Source organism: Neopsephotus bourkii, unplaced genomic scaffold, assembly GCF_033783945.1.
Source record: "Neopsephotus bourkii isolate Nb327-2 ecotype Australia unplaced genomic scaffold, CSIRO-AGI_Nbou_v1 NB_1663, whole genome shotgun sequence".
Classification (NCBI taxonomy): Eukaryota; Metazoa; Chordata; class Aves; order Psittaciformes; family Psittacidae; genus Neopsephotus; species Neopsephotus bourkii.
The window spans coordinates 4308813-4331557 of NW_026902137.1; the positions used below are offsets into that span (position 1 = coordinate 4308813).

The following is a 22745-nucleotide window of genomic DNA, read 5'->3' on the forward strand; positions in this document are numbered from 1 at the left end:
CTTCAAAGGAAAAAAGAACATAAAAAGAATTTCTCAACCAAGTCCTCAGAAATCGCACATATTGCCTCTTCTCCATGTCTGCAAAAGAAACAGACTGCCACAACCTGAACCAAATTCTTACTTGCAGTTATTGTCCAGCATCACCATTCCTAATGTTTGCCCTAACTACACACCCGACAGAGCTGGTACTCAAATGCCAAGGACAAGCTGAAGCCCAGGTTCATGGTCTTGCTTTTTCAGAAAGCACCAGAAAAAAAAAAAAAAAAAAAGAAGCAACCCACCTTTTCCCCTTAGGGGGGTTTGTTTGTCTATTTTACATCCAAGGCACTAAATGCCACCAAAAGCCTCAAATCCTGTCTCCCCATTACCACACAGGGCATACTGCAGACTTTCTACAAAATGCCGTAAACTTCCTCAAATCAGCAAAATTGGGCTGAAACCAGATGAGAGAACCATCAGATCTCACACCCCGGGACTTTGCAAATATTTGTCATAGGAGACAATAAAGTCAGATTCATCAGGAAACAAAGCTGGCGAGATCAATCTTGCAGTTTGTGTTTAAGCTGCTTGTTTAAATAGTCAGCCTGCATGATAGTGACATCTTAAGAAAAAAGATTCTTGGAGATACATGTTTAATTGAAACCATCAGTTTTACTGGCAAACAGCTCCATATTTCTGTTCTGTTAATCTGAACAAAGTGCTGCAATTATGATTCAATACATAATGTCCTCTAGTGCTGCTCGCCCCACATTCCCAAAGTATAGAAAGAAAAGAAAACTGGTTTCAGTTAACAAAACATTCCATGCTTCTATCCAGAATACTTTTATTATATGGTTATCATATACATCAGAATTATATTGGGAACATTTACAAATATGTAAAGAGAGTTCAGAACCTCCATTATTCACATACACACTAACTCACACACTCATTTTGCATGTCTAGTCAGTTACCAGGTGAATGATGCACAAAATTTCTGCTTTGTGAGCATACACCTCAGATTAAATCTAATCTTCAGTGGCAAGAATTGAGATATTAAAAAGTCTTAAATACCCTGTATAACATACCTGTGCATAAACCTAAAGATATGTTTAGCTTACCCATTACCTTTGAAATACTTACCAAAATTAACATTTGAAACCCATTTATAAAAACAAAAAAAAAGTATTAAAAAGTTCACCATTATTTACAAATCCGATTAAATTACACATAAATAAATATTTACATTCAACACACTGCTCCCCTTAATACACATAAAGCCTCCCTGGAAATAGTTTTTTGGCCTTAATAGGCAAAAAAAAAGAAAATATTCAAAAGAATTATGTGCCTATTCTTTCAAGCTCACCCCAATTTTAAAACAATATAAATATGTCAATAAAGCTGCAATATCCTCAGACACGGGATTTCCTGAAAGCAGTTTCATTCTGAGCTATTCCTCATTTAAAAAACAAATAAAATCAAGATAAGATTCACTGCAGCCAGCATTGCCACAGCAATGAAGCCTGAATATTCCCATTAAAATAAAAAACAGCATGTCAAATGCCATAGATAACTTTTAAGTTGAGCAGGATTTTAGTACTCTCCTATGGTAATGTGAAAATAAAAAGGAAAAACCACAAAAAAAAAAAACAAAACAAAACAAACTCCCCACGGAATAATGTTACTATTTTCAGGTGTTTATAAAAAAATTTAATGCACCTACATCTATATATCATTGTTTAATACTGCTTTATTGTTACTGTTGCATTTAGAGAGAATAAACCCCTGATACTGTATCAGATAACAAATAGGATTCCATCTAAAATCTGCATCATAAAAACTATACATGAACCTGGTCACCACTAGATACTTAGATGTGGAAAAGAAATCTAAATATATCTCTTTGTATATTTCCATCAAAACCCCTTTATAGCACCACTTTTACAGAAAAGGATTTCAAGACGCTTGTACCAAGTACTTATCTTCTGGTAATTGCTTCCACAGGGTAAGGGATACTGCAGCTTTTAGAAAGACTTGTCTCATGGATCCAGGAGGAGTGATGATCCTGAATAAGATGAATTTTTTTTTCCACCCTTTTCCCCTCTTTTCTTTAAGAAGAAAAAAAAAAAAAAAAAGAAACCACCAAAAAAGACCAAATTTCTACGTTCCCCCTGGCAAGAAGATCCCAGTCTGTGCTTAGGAGGAAGAGCTTAAAAGTCTGGTTTTGCCTCCTTTTACTTCCTGTGCTTATCCATTTTATCAATGGTTTTGTTGGTTTCTGCAGGGCTCTGATCGCCAGCGTTCATGTATGTTTTGTCTGCTATTTTTAATGCTTCATTTAGGTAGTTCTGGACGGATGTCATGGCAGCACAGATGGCAGCGCTCCCAAAGCCATGCGTGATCAGGCTAAAATGAGTCAAACAGCCCTGGATGCCAGGGTCCAAGATGGGACTAGGTCTTGTGTTTCCAAGGGGAGTTCTGTCCTGAGTGAGGAGGTCTGTGAATTCCTTACAGATCTGCCTGCAAGACACAAAGTGATCACACTTTACACCACGGTGAGAATTTATGCAAAAGCAAATAAATAAAGAAAACCAACAGAAAAGCCATATCAAGTATTTGGCAGTTCTGTGGGAGTTTTAGAAATTCATTACTCCATCAGTGGCAGTGTCTAAAAGCCTATTTATTAGCACCAGTTCCTGATGAACCTGCTGTTATATTTATGTCACTAAACCCACACAGACTCCTCAAAATAATCTCTGCACCTCTGGTGTCTGGCCGGCTCTGTGTCATCTGCTCTAGATTTCAAGGGGAGAGTGGGATTTTAGGACTAGTTTCTATGAGAACATCCACAGCTGCAGTTAAATGATTTAGAAAAACTAAAGCAGCTCAACAGAATGTTCAAGTCAGTTATGCACATTACACATATACAGTCTCTTTAAGAGACCTGGGCCCTGATCCTGCAAACACTAACACATATGCCTGGCAAAACATGAATGGTTAATAATGCTCAAGCATATGTTGTTTGCTGCTTACAAATCTGTCCCCTTGATGAGATTTCACAGGAGCTGAGCAATCATAACAGAATCACTTTATCAGAATTTGTCAATCACAAACGTCTTCCAAAAAGATTCTTGTTATTAGTGCCAGTAACAAAACCAATAATGAAAATACTAGGAGCAGAATGAGCAGGGCTCAGAAAAAACAAGATGTTCAAGCTATAGGAAAGAGAGATGCTATATAACTGAATTTCTGATAAATATTCCTTTACATAAGATATATCTTGTAAAAGAAGGCCTCTTTCAGGAAGGCTGGATTAATTCAGCTAATAGGAGGAGTGTGTTTCTCATGCCTTATCCAAGCCCAAAGTCAGGACAATTCAACAGTTTAGACAGGCTTTTCTCAGATCCTCTTGCAGAGTGAGGGTGCTTTCAAAAGCAAGGAATTACATCGACCCCAAACCAGACATCTCAGACCAGAAAGGACTGTGAACTGAAGGCTTTGTTAAACACCTCACCCTGGGAAGGCAGCAATCACTCCAGCCACTGGTTTAAGACAAGCACAACCCAACACAGATATTTCCTACCAAAGACCTGTCCAGTGCATGGTTTTACTGTGTGACTGCAGAACAGCCGTAACAGATCTTCTCTCCCTTAGCCTTTCCTCTTCATCAAGGCTTGTAGAAGGAATTTAGTTAAGCACAATGATGTTTCACATCTACCAAAGGTTGGCTTTCACTGAACTATAAAGAACTTCAGCCAAACTTCCCCAAAAATGGACTACCCACAACTCTTGACTCTTACATGCCCAATGGAAGAAACCTGTGTGCTGATACTGCCAGAAACAGTTGAGTACACAGGTCCTGGGCTTCCCTTGCATTCAGCATGCCCACCAGTAACTCTCCTTGGAGGTGCCCCTCTGGGCAGCACATACACAGAGAGGGGGGTGAACCAGCTCCTGTTCCCAGTCCTGACACTGCCTCACTTTTCCGGGCCGCGCCTCTCTCCAGGCCCTCCACCCTGGGACACTTAGGGACAGCTTTTCCTTAGAGATATAGGTAAAGACTTTTTCCTTAAGTATATAGGACTTTTTCCTTGAGTTTTTGCTGCTGTTAAAATAAATAAAAAGACAGAACTAATCCAAGCTGCTTTAGAGTTATCATCCAGGGTTGTTATTATTATTACTGATTCAGATAAAATAAGTTGTCATAGTTGAATTCAAACCAAAACCAAATAAAAAACCGTTCCCAGATTAAAGTTACACATGAAAATGTGCTATATTCCCCCAGTCATAGGTACTAATGACCATACAAAAGCATCTTTAAAAAGAAGAAAAAAAAGTCCAAGCCCCACACTTACTTTGCAGCAAGAAGCATATTCTTTCTGTTTGCCATTTCATTACGGCCCATGTGTGGTCTAGTTAGATATTCGGCCACTGCTTTGGAAGGAAACTCTGTCTCACATACATAACCAAAGTCACGAGCAAGATGTACAGCTTCACCTGGTGTGGGCAAAAGGGAATGCTTATTAAGTTTAGCAGCATCTATTTATTATGACGAGATCAAGGGAGTTAAGGAAAGCGCTGTGAATTTGTGAGGTATACTCCTGATTTGGAAAGGGGCACTGCAGTTACCACCATACCACTCCTTACCATTTTCTAATTGATAGAACAGTGTTTCTTCATAAGTTTGCATCAAGAAAAAAAAATACCTACATGGTGACCACTACAAAAAAAATGTCATTCTCTTGCCTCTATAACTAGAAAGAAAAACTCCCACCTCTCTCCAGATCAACTGTGCAGCAAAGACTAGAAGCCACGCTAGATCACATTGTCCACCGAGATTTAAAAAACCTGGCAACTATCTATTTGCATAATAAAGGATTTACCAGTTCAGAATCTTTTCTAAACACTGGATAAGCATTTTCATATAGAATATGAATTGAAACCGGTATAACTAGAGCACTTTTTTTTTTTTTTTCCATTAAGGCAATGTGATCAGGCTTAAAAGAATAGATTGCCATGACCAGTGCATTACCTGTAAGGTATGTGTATACACATGCACACACATAAGCTCTCTTAAACCCAACTTCCAAAGTTTTTAAATAGAAGCTGCTATGTTATCCTGGCTAAAGTGAAATAGCAGTAAGGTATTAGATCATTATTCAACTTTTCAATTGCTGTTTCCATTCCTATTAAATTGTACCACTACCAGGAGTTGCTTTAAACAGAAACACAAAACAACCACACACATACATATACAGCCTTCAAGTCAGCTTAGCTGATAGAGGGTTTGTATAACACGTTACAGATTAAAGGGGCTCCAGTTTCTTATCAGGAAGTCAGAAGCTATAAATCTCACTTTATATGCTTGTTTATTAGAAAAGCTGCTGAGGACACCTCTGAGGTAGGGCCGGGTGCTAGAGTCAGCTGCCTAGATTTTTTGCAGTTTCTCAGTAAGGAACTAAACCCACCAATATGATGAGTTTCACCCCTTTTGCCTGTCCCTGCCCACAAAACCTTAAACAACCTACCCTCCCCACCTCAAGAAACACAGACTGGACAAAGATGCCTTTTGAATGTCTTGGCATGTAAGAGTTACTGCATCCCTGCCAGCATCCCTTCGATGCAGCCATGAGGAAGAAGAGCATCAGCTGGGTTTGTGAAGGTAGGGCTCTGAGGCCAAGGGCATAGCAACCAAATTTGAAATAAGTAGGGGAGAGGAACCTCTCAAAGGCAACACCAGCTGTTAGCTGCTGCAGAGTCACCGTCGTACTCACTTTAAAACAAACAAAACCTTCTCTATTTATTATGGTCATCGACTTTCTAGCCTTTCCATGCTTTGCCTAGAGGATAAAAGCTATACACAGGGAAAAAGTTTATTTTTAAGACACATTCAAGACTGACCTTCCACCAAAGATGTCAATAGTGTGACATTTGCAGCTTTCCTTCTACCAGCAGGAAGATTCAAGCCAATTTTATCCAGTTTTTCCCTTAATGATCTGCCACCGTTTTTAGATTTAGCTCTGTAATTAAAGAGGGAAAAAAAAGAAAACTCCTTATTTATCTTCAGGGGACACTTCTTTTTAAAGATGAGAAATTCCAGTTACTGACATTCAATAGGGTTCTACTTGGGAGGGAATAAAGACCATGCTCTTTTCAAGTGACCTAGTTTTTAAATGCCCTATGACAAACCAGCCAGGATGAAATATAGCAGAGGTCAAAATCAAAATGCTTCTAACTGCACCAAAGCAAACAGCTGTAGAATTATTATAAGCCAAATTAAGTGTATGCAAAAAAAAAAAAAAGGACATACAAAGTATCCTTGTAATGATTAATCAAGACCAGGAGATTTAATCCAAAAATCATTCCATGGGGAATGAGTTTGTCACAGGAATAAGAAAAGCTCCATGAGCCATTTTTGAGACAAAAATTCAACTTCAAACAGAGAACAAGAATTGCTGTCAGAGCTGTTAATAGCACTTCTCGAGAAGTAGCAGAAGTGCAAAGAAGTTTTATTTCCAAAGCCCATTAGGATTCAGTGTTGCTGGGCTTCTTAAAAATCAGAAATTCGCTACGAGGCTTTCTGAGCTCCTCGTTATGCTAATCCGGCTGCTCGCACAAGCACAAGGAAAATCACAGACAATGGACAGGATGGGGATGGCTGGGAGGGGAGTGGGAGCCTACCTACCTTCGGAGTACTCCTCCCAGCAAAGAGGCATTGAGGCACTCGGGGGGTGAGAGCCGCCTCTGCACCTCTGCTACTGTCACTTTGTATTTCGATGTGGAGCTCAGGAGGGAAAGTCTGCCCGGAACCGAACAAAACACTTCATTGGGGTTTATGACCACTCCAATTAGTCCATCCTTTTGGCAGGGAAGACTCAGAGCACTGTTTTTCGTTAAGGAAATGGGACCTGCGGGACGAGGAGGGAAAACAGGTATTTTATAAAAGGCAGAAATAAGAAGGGAAAAGTGAATTTCCTTTCTACAAAAAAAGACCGGGAGAGAGATTTCGTTTTGTGCTAAACGCTCACACCACTGCCCCCCCCCCCCACCCCCACCCCATCCCCAGCATTTATCTGCAGCACAGGGCTCGGCTGCAGCCAAAAGGTCCCCACAACTAATCCCTAGCAGCTGTATTTTGCCACACTAAATTTCAAGGAGCTGCTGAACGCAACTAAGAACACGTTAAAAAAACCGCACAAACCCCCATGCCTCTGGAGCAGCATCCTGCAAGTTAGCAAATCCATGCTCATAGAAAGCCCAATTCAACTACAGACACCAAATCAGCATCCTTCACTGCTGCCAAAACCCCTTCTGAGCCGGAGCAGGGAGAAGCCTCCCAGCTCCTTCCGGGGTTCACCTTCCACCACGCACACGCAGATGCAAGAAACTGCCTTTGGAATTTAATCCGAACAAATTCGTAACAGACAACACGGCGGAGAGAGGGATGGAGCCCAGAGGAGAACTGAAAGTAAAACGTTGCTCCTTAACGGCTTCAGCCTTTAACTAAACAGGGACCAAAAAGGCTTGGCAAGACGCGAGCCACATATCCAGCTTTTCCATGCCGGGTGTAATCACCCGTTAACCTGGCGGCAGCACCGATCAGAAAGGGTTAAAGAGCCAAGGTCGGCCCTGCTCCCCGGAGGGGGAAAGATTTTTCAGTGGTGCATCTGACAACGAAATTATTCTCCCATGAGCTAAAGGCAGCAATCAGCGCTCTGACAAACACTTCTGCTTTTCCTCAGCCAGGTTTTTGTTTGAAGTCTTCACAGGAAACTTCCACTGATTTTTTTTTTTTTTAAGCACAAATTTGTTTAAAAACAAAAGCAGGGAAGGAAGAAAAAAAAAAAAAAAAAAGGAAAAACCTCTAAATGGCTGTAAATGGAGTCAATGCGTCCTTCTCCTTCCTTAAAACCTCAGCTACAAAGCAATTTCGATTAAGGTAAAGCCGAGGAGGCTTATGCCAGAGATCTCGTTGCCTTCTTCAGTCTTGTGAAGAAGTTGAAGGAAAAAAATTAAGAAAACCAAAAAAGCCGTCTTCGAGTGCTGCAACAAAAAAGCCCAACCAAAACCAAAACAACTCAGAAGTCAGCCCCGTGTCCCTTTACACGCGTACTCCAGTGCAGCGTTACATTTGATCCAAGGTCCTGGTTTCGATTAAGGCCGCACACGAGGGCAGGGGCTATTCCGAGGGGGAAGACAGAGGTCCCCCTGCCCAGGGTTTGTCCCCACCGGCACTTCCCTCGGATGGAGTTAAGACAGAAAAATCCAGCGACTGCGAAAGCGCAATAAAAACTTCTCCTCCCTCCCGATCCGAAAGGATTTGTCTTTTGAAAGATAATAAGGCGTCAATTCACCGGTGCGTCATTAAACTTTTTAACTATTGACAAGGGAAAGTAAACTGCAGTGCCACCTTACTGACCTTTTCTAATGACTGTCTGGTCATGCATTAGTAAGTGCTGATCTTCCACGTTCTGGAAAGAGAAAGGGGAGAAAGTTTCGCACCTTGGACAGCTGAGAGAAAAGGAGACGGGGGTTTTCGGGGGACACCCCCATCCCACGCATCCCCATTTTCAGAGCAGAAGACGAGAAAAGGCGGGTTTCGCTCCAAGGAAGGGGATAGGGCAGGTGAAGGTGCAAAAGAGGACGGTGCCCGGCTCCGCCGCAGGGAGTCCGGGCATCCCGGCAGCGCCTGTCCCGCGGGGTGGAGGGGGATACAGAACCCTTACCTGCACCTCCTCCATCTGGTGAGCCATGTCGTGCAGGCCCAGGTTATCGGCCAGCGCGGAGGCATCCAGCCCGTGCCCGTGGGGCAGGAGCAGCTCGGAGCGGCGGTACGTTTCCCTGCGGGCGCCGGCGGAGCCGCTCTCCAGCGCCGAGAGGTGCGGGACGAGGCCGGGGCGGCCGTGAGGGGCGAGGCCGGGCGGGTCCTGGCTCTGCCTGCTGGGCCAGGGGCTTTGCTGCTGGCTGGGGGGCGGCGGCGGCGGCTGGTGCAGTGGGTTGATGGAGAAGGGGTCCCCGAGGTGGGAGTAGGGGTCGCTGGACTGGGAGTAAGGCAGTGGCTGGTACGGCGGGGGGAAGTAAGGGGGCTGGAAGTCGGAGGCGCCCGAGTGGGAGAGCGGCGGAGCCGGGCTGTACAGGTGTTGGCTGACTGCAGAGAGGTGCGGGAGCCGCGGGTTCCCGTTGCTGCTCCCATCGTGCCGGTCCTGGAAAGCACAGAGGGGTGGGGGAGAGCAGAGCCGGCCGTCAGCTGGGGGGCTGACCGGCAGCGGCCTGGATCCAAGGGGAGGCCCTTGCCGGTCCCAGGGAAGGAGAGAAAAGCAGCCCAGCTCCTGCCCAGGAGCCTTCTCTTTTTAAGGCACATCGCGAAATAAGTCAGCCCCACTCCCAGGAAGAGATTACAAACCAGTTCTGTGTGCTATCCTCACCGCGACTACAACAGACTAACCCTCACGCTTGTGCAAGTCATTAGGAGGATCATTAAAATAAGACAAATTCAAATCAGAGACGCAGCCCGATTTCCGCCGGTCTGCCCCGGCTGGGGAGGAGACTCCGGGGCCGGGAGCTGCAGACTCGCCGCCCTTGGGGAGAAGGCCCCAGTACCGTGTGTGTCCCCCCGCTCGCCCGAGGCCCCGGGAGCCGCTCGGGAAGGGCAGCGGGAGGGGAAGGCGGTACCCCCTTCCAGCCGTCCCGTCTCCGCTTCTCCCCCGATTCTAAATCTCAGCAGTCAAGAGCTGAAATGTCTACATTGAACTGATCCAGGGATTTAGCAGCTTCTGGCTTCACGGTCATTAAAATAACAGGGCTAGTTAATAAGAGGTGAATGGGGTCCCAATGGAGCGTGAAGCGGGGACTACAGCTAATCTGTAGGAGCCAAGCAGGCGGACCAGGACCACGGCCGCTTTCGAAGAGATCAAAACCCGGGCGGGAGCGCCTCACTGGGGTGGGAAACGCTCCCGCGGAGGGGAGCGTGGGAAGGAAGAACGGCGCAGTGCTCAGCCCCCACAGCGGCTACCTGCGAGCCGGCTGCCCCGCACTCGCCCATCCGGACAGGGCCGGCGGGCTGAGGATTTTGGGAGTCTTGGTCCTGCGCTCCGCCAGCACGCTTGGAGGCTGCCGGCACCGGTACCCCTGCAGCTGCCTCCTGCCTCTCTGCTTGTGCTCCCAGACCGCTCAAAGGGGACACCCCGAGCACGGAAGGCGCAGCTCCGCCGCGCGGGTGGGGAGCTCCCTTCTGCCAGGCGGGGCTTTCACCCCGTTTTGTTTCAGAGTTCAAAAATTAGAAAAGTAGAATTCGCCTCTCCGAAGGAAAACATGAAAACGCAAACCGGGATTCCTCGGGAAGCGTCAAACCCCGCTCGGCGGGACGGCGGGATAGCCGGGACAGAAAGGGATGGAGGGGGGGGCGGTGGAGCTCCGCGCTGCCCCAGGCCGGATCCCCCTCCTTAGTGCCACCCCTCCCCACGGTTCTCACCTCGCAGTCCTCTTCATACTTGACATTATCTGCTAGCTTCCACAACATGGCGTCCAGCGTCCAAACCAGGTGTGTGGTACCGAAAACAGACGAGAGCTCAGCCCCCCCCCACGGGCGGTAAATCCACGTCGGCGCTGGGGTAGAGGAGCTGCCCCCCGGACGGAGCTCAGTTGGCAGGCATGAAGGCAGATGACGGACTAAACCTCCGCGCTTATGGTCACTCGGGTTTTTTTCCCTGCCCAGACGCCCTTAATGGCAATAGGATTATCATAACTCCTCCCCAGGGATGGCTCGGGAGCCGCGGCCGCCAGCCATTCAGGAGAGAGCGCGCAGCCTCAAGCCACTCCTTCCGCGTTACTCTCCGCGCCCGCGGAGGAGTGAGGAGTCGGAACCGGACACCCCTCAGTGGTCCCTGAGCGCTTCTTGCGGAGCCCTGACCCGAGAAGAGGGGTCACGCGTGGACACCCCCTAACACCCCACTGCAAAGGGGCTGCCCCCAAAGTCCACCACGTGTTGGATTAGTTGTGTGTGGGGAGGGGGGGGTTATTTCGCATGGAAGGACTTTGCAGAGGTCGGCGTGGGGAGGCGCAGCTCCCAAGTCCCGTGTCATGACCCCCCTCCTCAGCTCGGAGGCTTCTGAGCGAAATAAACTCCCCAAAAGTCCTTGCAAAAGCGAAAAGGTCCGAGCGCCAGCCTGAGCCCAATCTGCATAATTGCCAAGAGTTTGAATTACTGATTACAGCTTGTAAGCTACCGATGTTTAAGGTATAATTTACTTAATTATCCGACAAGATTATTGCAGTTGTGCTGGATCCCCGGTAGGTAAAGCAGCACTGATTCAGCGTCCTCGATTCGGGGCTGCGGGAATGGTGCCACCGGTTCCTCGCATCTTTATAATTTTTATGTTTCTCCTAACGAAAATGAAGCCCGTCTGATCTTTTCGCTCTCACTCGGGGCTGGGGAAGCAGGTGGGAGGTGAGACAGACATTTTCGGATGCCGGGAGCTCACTTTCATTTAAGTTTTGAAAATACTTCCCTGCCAAATTGCTACCTTTCTGCAGCCATTTGATCTATGCAGTTATGGTGTCAGACAAAATGAACATCGTTTTCAACAGCAATGACTTCTCCCAATGTTTTAAGGTTCATCCGGATCGCTGCTCATTTACATGAGAGGAGCAAGTGGTTGGTTTTTTATGGCAGGGACAAAAGCTGACCCGGGGACTTGGGTTGGCCGCGGAGATGTGGGCTATCAGCGCCGGGACCAGCCGCCCCAGAGCTATTATTAAAGGCCGCAGATAGATCCACTCTTGAGGTTTAAACCTGTTCACACTTCTCCTTTTTTTTTCGTAAAGATCAGGGAACTAAAAAAAAGAAAGTAGAAAAATAACAATAATTAAAAAAAAAACCCCACAGGAATAATAATTAAAGCAAAAATTTCAAAACCACGCCAAAAAAAAAAAACAAAAAACCCAAAAACAAACACACACCACCATCCAACTAAATGAATGATGTAAAACTAAACCCGAGGAAGACGGGGGTGCTGGGGTAGCTGTTGGAGGTGTTATCTGCCTTATCTAGCACGCAGGTGCTGATTTGCAGCAGCTGCATTAAGTCCATCATCATCATCAGGGACTCCGCATTATCATTTTTGGCGGAGTCTCTATTTATATCCCCCCCCCTCCCCCCCCCGATGGTGTTTTTCTTCCAGGGATGCTTCTTTGAAATGCAGTTCGTGACGATTATTAGCAAGTGTGCTTGCGCTGCTCCTGGCGTCATTAAGACTGGGAATCTAAATAATAAAAGACAGGGGGAGCTTAAAGTTCATTTGTATTAAAGGGACAAGATGGATTTAAAAAGAAACGAGGAAGAGAACCGTAGAGCTTTCCCAGATTTGAGATCAGCCCATCTTCCTCCCGAAGAGTCCCTGTATTGTAGCAACGTTGGTCATTTTTATCAGAACCTCAGAAATCAAGTTTTCTTTCTGCTCAGAAATGTCACCCAAAGAGGGGGCCGTGATTTTCTCACTCTTTAGAATTGTAAAAGTCTGAACACCTTCGGTTTGCTTCCTTTGGTGGCCAGAATCACGGAGATGAATCCACCTTCTTATTATTTGCTGTGTATATGTAAATAATATTTATAAATAAAAGCGTGGAAGAGGATGAGGGATTTGTAAGAAATTACCTAAACAAGGAGACCAAAACAAGCACTTGGCTTCCTAGAAAACAATCCGAGAGAGCAGAGGAGACGCTAAACACTGCAAGTTTGAGACGAACTTTCCCGTGCATCCACTTGCTCCTCGGTCTCCGCTCGCAGCAGCGGCAGCTGCCGGCGATCGCACAGGGCTCGAGGCTCCGCAGTGAGCAGACAGCAGGGCACGGGCAGGCCCTGGCTCTGACAGCCGCCTCCCGCGGGGTGCCCGGCCGGGAGCAGCCTCCTCCGCGCCCGGCCCCTCTGCGCAGGTGATGCCGCCCCAGGGCCGAGCGCGGGTCCTGCCGCGGGTGCTCCCGAGGGATGCGCTGACGAAATAAACGGCAGGCACCGGGGCAGCTCAGCGGCGTGTCCTGCAGGGGGAACGGGCGGTTGGCATTAGCGCCTTTGGAGCCACGCTCTCGCCGAAGAGCGGCTTCCGCACCCTCCTCTCCCCTTTTACGCGCAATCCAGCAGAGTGGCGGGCTCACCGGGGCCACCGGCAAAGCTCGCCGGCGGCCGTGCCCCCCCCCCTCGGAGCCCTCCTTTTCCAGGGACCTGAAAGGCACCTGCAGCCAGGGCTGCTGCAGGGACCGGGCGCCTCCCCGGGTGCTCCCTTAGGGACCACGGGTCAGGGCTCTTCAGGAAACGAGCAGTCGGGGAAGCAGCTCCTGGCAGGTGGCAGCTTTATTGTTAAATAAATAAACACATGAAAATGGTGCCCTCACTTTGGGGACATGCCGTGTTTCCCATAAAAGGGAGTTCCTTGCTTCCTGGGGCTCAGTTCTCCGCACACCCCTCTTTTTAAGAGGACGCAGGTTCTCATGGGGGCCCACAAAGCCCCCGGAGGTGTGAGCACGCTCTCCGGAGGGAGCCAGAGCCACTGCCGAGCCTGTTGTCACATCCAGTATTTTTCCTATTTGGCAGCAATTAAAAGAGAGCGTGGGGATGCTAATTAGTTACATCCCTCTTCCTCTAAAAATTATTTAAACATACACATATCTTGTATCCTTAATGAGACTCCAGCAACCTGTCCGGGTTGTCGCCTCTGCTCCTCCAGCGCTGTACAAAGGGAGCTGCTGCCCCGCGGCCCCGGCAGTTTCCGTGTAACTTCCATGCCGAGCCTGCGGGGCGGAAAGCGCGGTGTCGTGTGTGTGTGTCCCGGCACGGAGCCTGCAGCACAGAGGGACAGAACACACCCTCCGCTTTACCCCCATAGCCGCGGCCCTCCGCGGCTGCCCCATGCCGGGGCCGCGGATACCTGAGCGCGGAGCTGCTCACTGCATACGCACCCTCTTCCCCCCCGCCCCGGCTTATGCCCCCCAACCCCGGCCACCACCCGGGCTCCCCAGCCCCGGAGCTCCCCCCGCCGGGCTCCTTTCTCGGCGGCTGCCTAGCACGGTCCTTCCCAGCTGCTGGACGGCTCCGATCTGCCCGAGGCGAAGCTGGGATGCTTTAAGGAGGTTTTTGCCGCAGATCCGCCGTTTTCCCTCCCTTTACGACGCCCCGGGGGATGAATGTGTGTGCTCGTGCTTCCCCGTGGCTGCTCGCACCGGGAGCATCCCTGACCTACGGGAACCTCTTCCCCGCCTTCCCCAGCCCCTGGAGGGCAGCGGTCGCTGGGGCGCCGCTGTCACAACTGCTTCGGCAGCGGCCCCGTCCGCCTCCACCTTCCCGAAGCTCCCTCAGCCCCGTCGGGCCCCATGGGCACCCACACCGGTGTCACACCGGTACTTGAGGTGCGGTGGGGGAGCCAGAAGCTGAAGGCGCCGGCCCCAGCCGTCGCTCTCCCGCAGCTTGTTCCCCAGCAGAGAAAGCGAAGATCTTTGGGAGAGCGAAGTGGGGTGCACCGTCGAGCGGCCACCACCTGCCCAGCTCTTGCCTCAGGTTCCAGCCACTGCAGGAGCCGAGAAGAAAGCGTGCCCACAGCGCGGCTAGTTTTCTCCCAGCCTATTAATTTGCTTAATAAACACGATTCCAGCTAAGTGTTCTTCCTGCTCCTTCCCAGTGCAGCTGCAGGAATAGAGTCCCCCGGCCAGAGCACACCGTGAGCCCGCAGCAGGAGAATGTGTTTAGCAATTCACGACTGAAGTGACAGACTGACGCTCTCGGGCCCTGGGTCAGGCGCTGGATGCGGCAGAGCTTCAGCAGCGATGTGCAGCTGCCTCGGGCTCCTGCAAAGGAGTTCCTCTGGCTTTTGCACTGCAGTTCTGTCAGTCTGGATGGTTTGCGGCAGGAGATGGATACCTGGGAAGCAGGGAGCTCACAGGCTGCCTGCAGCCATGGTGTGGGCCAGGAAAGAGCAAGACACAAATTCCCAGCCTGTCCCTGTCCTTGGGGCAGGGGATGACCACCACTGTATTTACCTCGGTCTTCTCATTCATAAACCAGGGTTAATGATCCCAGTGCTGGCCAGAGCTGTATTCCTATGAGCTGGGACCAAGGGAGACGTGGGAGCTGTGGTCCCCAAGGCCCTTGAATCTGTGCCCAGTGACCCTGAGGTACCTCCTTGGGGCTCTGACACTTGCCTGCAGAGGTGTGATCACTCGCTTCGGGAGACATGCTCTGATTAATTTTTATTCCCTACATTTTATACCCATTAGGAGTAGCAGTGCCAAGATCTTCATTGCTGTCAGCCATTGTGCTGCACCAAAGGATGTCCTTGCTGGACTGTGTGTGATTGAGCTCAGTTCGCTAGTGCAGGAAGCAGACTACACGTCAGAAAAAAAACCCAAGATCGAAAACCAGAAACAGTCAAACACCACAATGTTAAATGTGAAATCAGGATTCATAAATTTAGTTAGGCTCTTTTCTGGAAGCAAAAAGATAAACAGACTCTTGGCACAGTATGCATAATTCATACTTTATAAAATAAAGCCTTGGTGGATCGTACATTCCTACAGCTAATTGCTTACACTACAATAAGTAAAAAAAGCCCCAGTACCACAAAAAGAAAGAATCCCATAGCCTAAACCAGCAGAAAAGCAAGTATTTCAAAAACAGACACAGAAATGAGCTGAAAAAAATGTTGGTCAGCCCCATTCAAGCTGTAGCTAATACTATTCCTTCAATATGAGCCTCCCACTCCTTCTGCCCTTTTAGAAACAGGAGTGGACACTGTCACTGAGCTGTACTTGCACTGTGAAAACACCTGCCATGAGATGCTGTCTGTATTCTCTCTTCTGCTTTCAGAGTATACACAGCCCACATGATACCTTAAATGATGCACCATGTTTTAAGAAAACAGGTGCTGGGGCACAGCAGTGATGGTTTGGGGAAGGTTTTAGGCAGAGATGGGCACCAGGTACAAAAGGTCTTTTCCATCCCCAGCTTCGAGGGGTCCTGCAGCTTGTGCATCTTTAGGGAATTAATCAAGTGTGTCAAGTGTGTTTTTAAAATAGCCCCTTCTCCATGTAGACACACACATATACACAGATGTGCACGAGCTGAAAATCCTAATAGATAAATAACCGAAACACTTTCAAAGATGATTTCGAGCACAATATAAAGGAGCTCAGCAGAGACGCAGACAGTACCTGTGCAGTAAGAAAAGGATTTAGAGAACAGGCAGATGCCTTCTTTCCAGTTACCTTTCACTCTTCATTCATCTTAAAGGGGTGATGAAATCAGTAAACTGACCTCAGTGTCAGGGAAATGGGTCATGTGAGTTGAAGCTGACGATTTTCCCTGTAGGCAATGTAAAGAAGTAAAGAAAACAAATTCAGTTACTCTTACTTCCATAGTCCAGGTTCTTTAAGATTCCTAATCCCTCTAAACATCCAGTCTTCCCTGGAGCCCTCCATCAGAGCTGGGCTGGAGAAAATCTGAACTGTGTCAGATATTGGGGGAAAACCTTGGAAGGCCAAAGAGACAACCACAGAACTCTCAATCTCTTTGGCCTTTTTATCACTTAGCAGCAAAGCTGAACACAAGGACACTCTCCCCTTCCATGTCCCCTTTAAAAGATTACCACAGGTGTTTGCATACTTGTAATGCATTGGAAAATACAGAGGGTTTTGTGGCCTCACGTTTCCTCCTTTTGTGGTGTTTCTCCGTTGCTGATACTCTGGTGAGCTGCAGCTCTATTAGATGGCAAGATGAAGCAGAGCTGTACAGGGAGAAAGAATGAACGGCTGGCAAAAACTGCATCAGTCAAAATTCTACCCCTAATGCACCCTGTCATTTCTAATCACACTAATAAGGCACCAGTGAAGGGCTGTCAGCATTATGAAATATCAGGTGCTAGAAAATACCTCCAAATTCTCCCAAACCTGCTTCAAGCTGTGCTCTCAAGTACTTGACGTTGCAGGTGTATGTGCAGAGACAGGAGTCCGGGGTGATGCTGCGTGGCTCCTGTAGCAAATATATGCAGGCTGTGGACATTTTTTAAATAGAACTGTTTTCTTTTTCCATGCAAAATGATTTGCAAAGCTTCATGCAGGACTGCTGCAGCAAAGGCACAAAGGAGATACCCTGAGGTGAAAGAATGCATGCCACTTAGAAAGCTCTTATCTGTGTCCAGCTGATTGCACACGGATAAGATAGCAGAAGGACACAGACTTGGGATGTCCAGATGATTCTTCGTGTATTAAAAACCTGCATTCTTTGCTCTTTAGTGATAAAATGGAGGCAATAAGATTTGGAGTGCTTCAGTTCAAATCTAACTTGAGGCAGCATTTCAGGCATCTTCATTTGGGGGCTTCCAACCTTTTTTCTGCCACCCCTTTCCCCTCTGCCTGCACACATGCACCCATGCTCCAAGATTTCCCATCGTTGCTGTTGTTAATGGAGTTTTGCTTGGGAATATCACTGTGAACACGCAGCTGTGGCTCTCCATGCCTGACCCCTAGCTTGCTCTTTGCCTGTGCTACATTTCTACCCACTGAAGTAGTGAAAAATGCCCAGTACATATTGGTCCAGAAAAGTTTAAGTGCCATAACAAAGGTATTTGCTAGATTTCTAACCTCTAACATAGTTGCTTCAGAAAAGAGCCAAGTGTTCCCATCCCATGCAATTTAGGAGCCACAGTCCAAACACCGCCAGGCAACATAGTCCAAGCTCCTACTACTAGTACAAAAATCCATCACAGGGAAGCACAAAGCCAGTACAAATTCATACTACCAATGAAAATGTATTAAGAAAGAGGATGACTTTCATTTGGCAGCAGCAGTTTCTTGCTGCATAAGATGTCTTTTCCCACACCATTGCAGCCAGATCTGGTTCATCAGCCTGTCATTGAAACAAATTCACAAGAACTCCAAAGCTGACCCTATCCATGTGCTTTGACTGACTCAGCAGACAGGCAGCCCTGGGTCCACACTTGGCACTGTTAAATGAGTTGGTGGTCCAGAGAGCTGAGATGAGTGACTCTGGGAGCACGGCCTTGGGCAGCAGCCAGGGGAAGCCTACAAGGGCATGTGAGAAGAGCTGCTTCATCCCTCTGAGATGCTGGAAGTTTTGCCTAGGGGAGATGTTGGGCAAGGGTCTCTCAAGGAACAAGAGGGACCTTGGAGGGCAGGGAAGGCAGTTTTTACAGCTGAGCGCCGTATCGGTGCAAGATGGATGGCTGCCTTTGCCAACAAGCGTGATGCTGAGAGGAGAGCAATGAAGCTACCACTTCCTTGTGCTGTGCTGCATTAGAACTGAAAACAGTCACAGAAGCGAAACAAAACCAGCTCAGCTGAACAGATGCAAATCCAGCGGCAGACACAGGCACAAATCAGGTCAAGCTGCACCCATGCAAATTATGGGTTACCCCAGATCATACCATGTCCACACCAGAGGGTGTGTACTGGTGTGCTGCCAGAATGACCTGAGCTCCAGTCTGGGTCCGGGCTGTCAGGCAATGCTTGCCCTGAGGGGACCCTGGCAAACAGCCCCATTCAAGCATGGCCAGGCACTTGACAAGCCCCTCACCTAGCACCAGATGCACCCCTCCTTGGAGCCTCTGCCCACAGAGCTACACAGCAAAGGTGCAGAGAGAAGATGAACCAGCCCGAGGGGAATTTTGCCAGTATAGCTAGACCGATAAAGCACTCCTCTTGTGTAAACATGGAACACACCAGCTAAAGTGCTCTTCTGTCAGCATAGCTTATCCCAGCATAGTTTTGCCAAAGGAATCCTCGCTTGTGTTTCAGTGGGACTGTAAATCTGTTGTAGCGTGGTTAGGAGCCAAAGAAACATCACTGCAAACAGCACAAGTCTATTCATCCTCACCAGTTCAAGTTTGCTCCCAGGTTTCCAAGTCACAGTGGTGTTTTCCACCGCAGTGGCCAGCAAAATACAGCCAGGAGGCCAGGGTCCTCCAGAACCCCCCACGCCCTGGGAACACCCAGGCTCCTTGTCCATGCACAGGGCACCAGTTGCCACTTGCGCTTGTGGCTTCTTCCAGCAAAGCAAGCCAAACCTCACCAAGCCTGCAGTGCCTTCTGGAGCCCAGACCTGGCCCTGCTTAATAACTGCGGTGTGTAAATAATGACAGGGAGGCTTTCCAATGAATGGAAGGGAGGGTTGAGTTCACACTTCTGCTGCCACAGCTGCTGGCCAGTGGTGAGACTGGGTGAAAGAGCCCCAGTTATTGACTTGTCTAGTCATATATATACATATAAAGCTGCACTAACTGGGGAGGGGAAGGGTTTGAGTACTTGCTGTCTCAGCTTCTCTGGAGATCATGTTGTGCCCACGAGCCTGGTCAGTAGCAAGAGCCATGTCTGCACACATGCAGAGGAGAATTTACCTCTTCAGCAGTCTCAGACCAGCCAAACACCTACCATGCTCTGCTGGTCTTCTGCAGCTCTGCACTACCTATGCTGGCTGGCAGCATGCCATCTTCCTCTCCCAATCGTTGGGGATGTGGTGTGTCTTTGTTTATAGTGCGGAAGCAGGAAACACGGAAATGTAAAGCGTATCTACAAGCTACAAACACCTCCAGCTCGCCCTGCCCCTGCCCCAAGCTGGCCAGATGTGATCTGGAAGCTCCAGGAGCCCTTGCAGCACTCAACACACCAATTCCCCACCGGAGCAGGCACACTGGCTCCGGCAGAGCAATGACTGGCAGCCTCCCAAAACCACTGACACATCGAGCTGCTTCAGAGCAGGCACAGGGAAAGCTCCGGTCGCTGCAGACATACCCCAAGGGTCTTGCTCAACACAGGAAGGCTGTGATGGCAAAGAGGTGAGGCCGGCTCTGCTGAGACCTGGGCTGTGGCCACAGCCTCATCTCATTCCCTGGACACAGAAAGTCCCTGTAAGTGGATTGTGGCACATGGCTCCCCATGCACACACCTCCCTGGCTGGACCGGACCGTGCCTGAGACCTTTAGGCTCCAGTCTCAGGACTGCCTATGTGAAGCATGCAATTGATGCTCCTTTTAATTTTACCAGAGCTGGTGCCATTGCAAATGCCATTCTTATCTACCTAAGTACAGATCCTCTCCTGAATTGTTAACAATGTCATGTAGCAATTTGTTACATAAGCTCATTAAGTTTTTTAATGTATCTATGTTAATAGGGACGTAAATATGGAAATCTTAATTTGAAACCTGTTTCTGAAAGCATCAGCTAGGAGACTAGTCTGAGAAAAAGCAAACATGACCCAGGAATAGACAGGGACCTATGCAGGGTATAGGTATCACCGTGATGAGCAGAGCAGGAATGGGACTGTCAGGATGCCTGAGTTATACTCCTCACTCATCAGCTCTGTGACCCTCTAAAAGCACACTCTCAACAGAAGAACTTCAGTTACTTTGCACATTTCTTCCTATCCTTAGCTATGCTACAGCAGCAGGCTACTTTTATTTCTGTCATTTGTTTTCTCTTATTGCAGGTGGATGACTAACAAAAATGAAAGGACTCTGGTTCTCCAGAGGAACGACATTGACTGCAGCCCAGCTACCCCCAGTGAACAAAGAGAAATAGCAAAATGCATCAAAAAAGGGTTCAGCTACATTTCACCCACATTAATTTTCAGCATAATTTATAGTAGTAAATACTTTTTCAGGTATATTCACATTTGGATTGACCTTTTTAGTTTGATGGTTTAACATGGGAGAAGATTTACACACCTTGTGATCCTTCCCCAGAAGGAATGGGCCAGTTACTGAGTTCTCAGGCCAGGTTCATCTACTCTGGTTCCTCCACAATAGCTTCACCAGGAGCAGCTGTATAAGCTGTATTCGTTACACAGGCACATGAGGTAGGTTTATACTGCCACTGGTACATCACCACAACACTTTTGGTGCCTGCAGACGGAAGTTAACATCAAATTACCATGCTATGAAATTGGCTGCTTCACATTCATTCTCTGTGTAAGGCTACGCTGCCAGAAGATGCCAAATCCACTCTGAAGCCATCTGGGTGCCAAATGAGCAATTCCATGTCCCCATTGGAGCAAATTTCATCTGTTGGTTCAATTCTATTACATTTTTTCAAGGGGTGAATCAGTTGCGGTAATGGTGAAGTGCATACTAGAGCAGTATGAAGCATTGTGCTGGTATAAATGCTACACCATGTGCTCCATCACACAGAGATACACATGTCCTTGCACTCCTAATGCACATCGGATGTGTGATGCTGGACACTGCTGTAGCATCTGGATTCACTTACAGTGAATGTGGCCCCAGGCTGCTGTTCTGTAGGTTCTGCTGCACCAACCCAGCTCACCAGTGCCAAAGGTGGTAGTGAGAATTTCACTTTCATCTATTCCCACTCCTCTCTTTGGGCTCCCAGTAGCAAGATCCAGCTCCTGGCACTTGTTGGGCTTCTTCAGGCATTGTTTCTGCCAGATTAGTGACTTAAAGTGGCCCGTGGAGGACTCCCATGGAGACCCAACACCCAGCAGGCAGCTCCAGCCTTCAAATGTTCTTATTCCACAGCAGTTTCTACAGCGCTTTTCTACATCAGCCGCCCAGGACATTAAAATGCACTCCCCTCTCCCATCACCTTCTTTGTTAGAGAAGGAGGCTGTTTCTAAACCTAAGCTTTTTAAAGAAACATTTCAACATGCCACAAACACTGTAAAGTCCCTTGGATAAGGAGTGTCCCTCACTACATATGTATGTATACATACAGACATGTATAGATTTATATAGGTAAGACACATCATTGGTGGCAGCTGAGGGTGGGTGAAGGACAGGGGATTGCTCCTGCTCTCACAGCCCCTGTGTCTGCCAGACCAAGAAGACAGCCTGGCTTAGCCCAGCCTGATGCTGATTCAAGCCAAGGCTTCATTGTCCGTGATCAGAACTGTAACAGGGAAGGAATGGGCTGTTTTGGGCACATTTCACCATTCTCAGCTTTTATAAGCTCTTACTGACACCGTGGCATTGGCTGGAAATACCTGACCTTAAATCCAGCCTTTTCTAGCCATTGTACTCGTGAAAAACTTTCCTTTCCGTGTGATACTGGAGGTACCACTCCTGAGCCTGGAGCAGCAGAGCCCAGGCAAGCACTCACCTCTTCATCTCACTGCCGGACTTTCAAATGCAAATGCTGCCAAGTACTTTGCAGCCCTCATCCCTCAAAATAGCCATCTATTGTCATTGACAGCGATTGCGAAATACTGCCAGTTGATAGTTAGGCAATAATGACCAATGCGAAGGGTATTTCCTGGCTGTTAACTGGAGACTCCTGACCTGGAGGTCAGTATCAGTCACCCAGGAATTATTAAAACATGGAGGAGGAGGAGAGGCGCAGACCAAGAAGAGCAAACCCATCAGCTTTTAAGGTGGCCAGTGCTTTTCCATTGCACAACCCAGCAGGGAAAGGTACCTGTTTCCCACCTGCACCCGGCAGTAGCTCCCAATACTACTTGGCTCCATTCTCCCACGTACTTCCATTTCCCAACTAATCCTGTGATCATGAAGAAATGGGACATTAAATATTCAAGGATTATCTTCTTTTATCTATCATTTTTTTTTAATACGGCTGAAATGTGAAGATGCAATTAGCAATAAACTGGGCACCTGCTGGGCCTGTGTGTACTAAATCCTTCCCCACTTGTAAAAGGAAGATTTACATCTACTCTTCTGGTTTAAAATTTGTCCCTTTCTCCCATTTAACCCTTGTGCTTGCTCTGCTCTCCCTCACAGGTGACCGCATTTCAGTACAAT

General features: G+C 48.0%; 1 protein-coding gene across 1 annotated transcript; it reads right to left on the reverse strand.

The window, feature by feature from the left end:
* Window positions 1–806: 806 nt before the first annotated feature.
* TFAP2C (transcription factor AP-2 gamma) lies at window positions 807–10829 on the reverse strand. Its single transcript, XM_061375402.1, has 7 exons — window positions 10451–10829; window positions 8706–9182; window positions 8399–8450; window positions 6665–6887; window positions 5881–5999; window positions 4335–4476; window positions 807–2499 (listed from the first exon to the last, which is right to left on the reverse strand). The coding sequence occupies exons 1-7, from the start codon at window positions 10496–10498 to the stop codon at window positions 2214–2216; spliced, it is 1347 nt and encodes a 448-aa protein (XP_061231386.1). The 5' UTR covers window positions 10499–10829; the 3' UTR covers window positions 807–2213.
* Window positions 10830–22745: the final 11916 nt, after the last annotated feature.

Bases quoted from the DNA above. Each gene is read 5' to 3' on its own strand.
- TFAP2C (XM_061375402.1), bottom strand. From the start codon at position 10,498: ATGTTGTGGAAGCTAGCAGATAATGTCAAGTATGAAGAGGACTGCGAG. The intron at 9,183-10,450 runs GTGAGAACCGTG...TGTGCTTTCCAG, and splicing joins AGTATGAAGAGGACTGCGAG to GACCGGCACGATGGGAGCAG. The intron at 6,000-6,664 runs GTAGGTAGGCTC...CTTTAATTACAG, and splicing joins CTGGGAGGAGTACTCCGAAG to AGCTAAATCTAAAAACGGTG.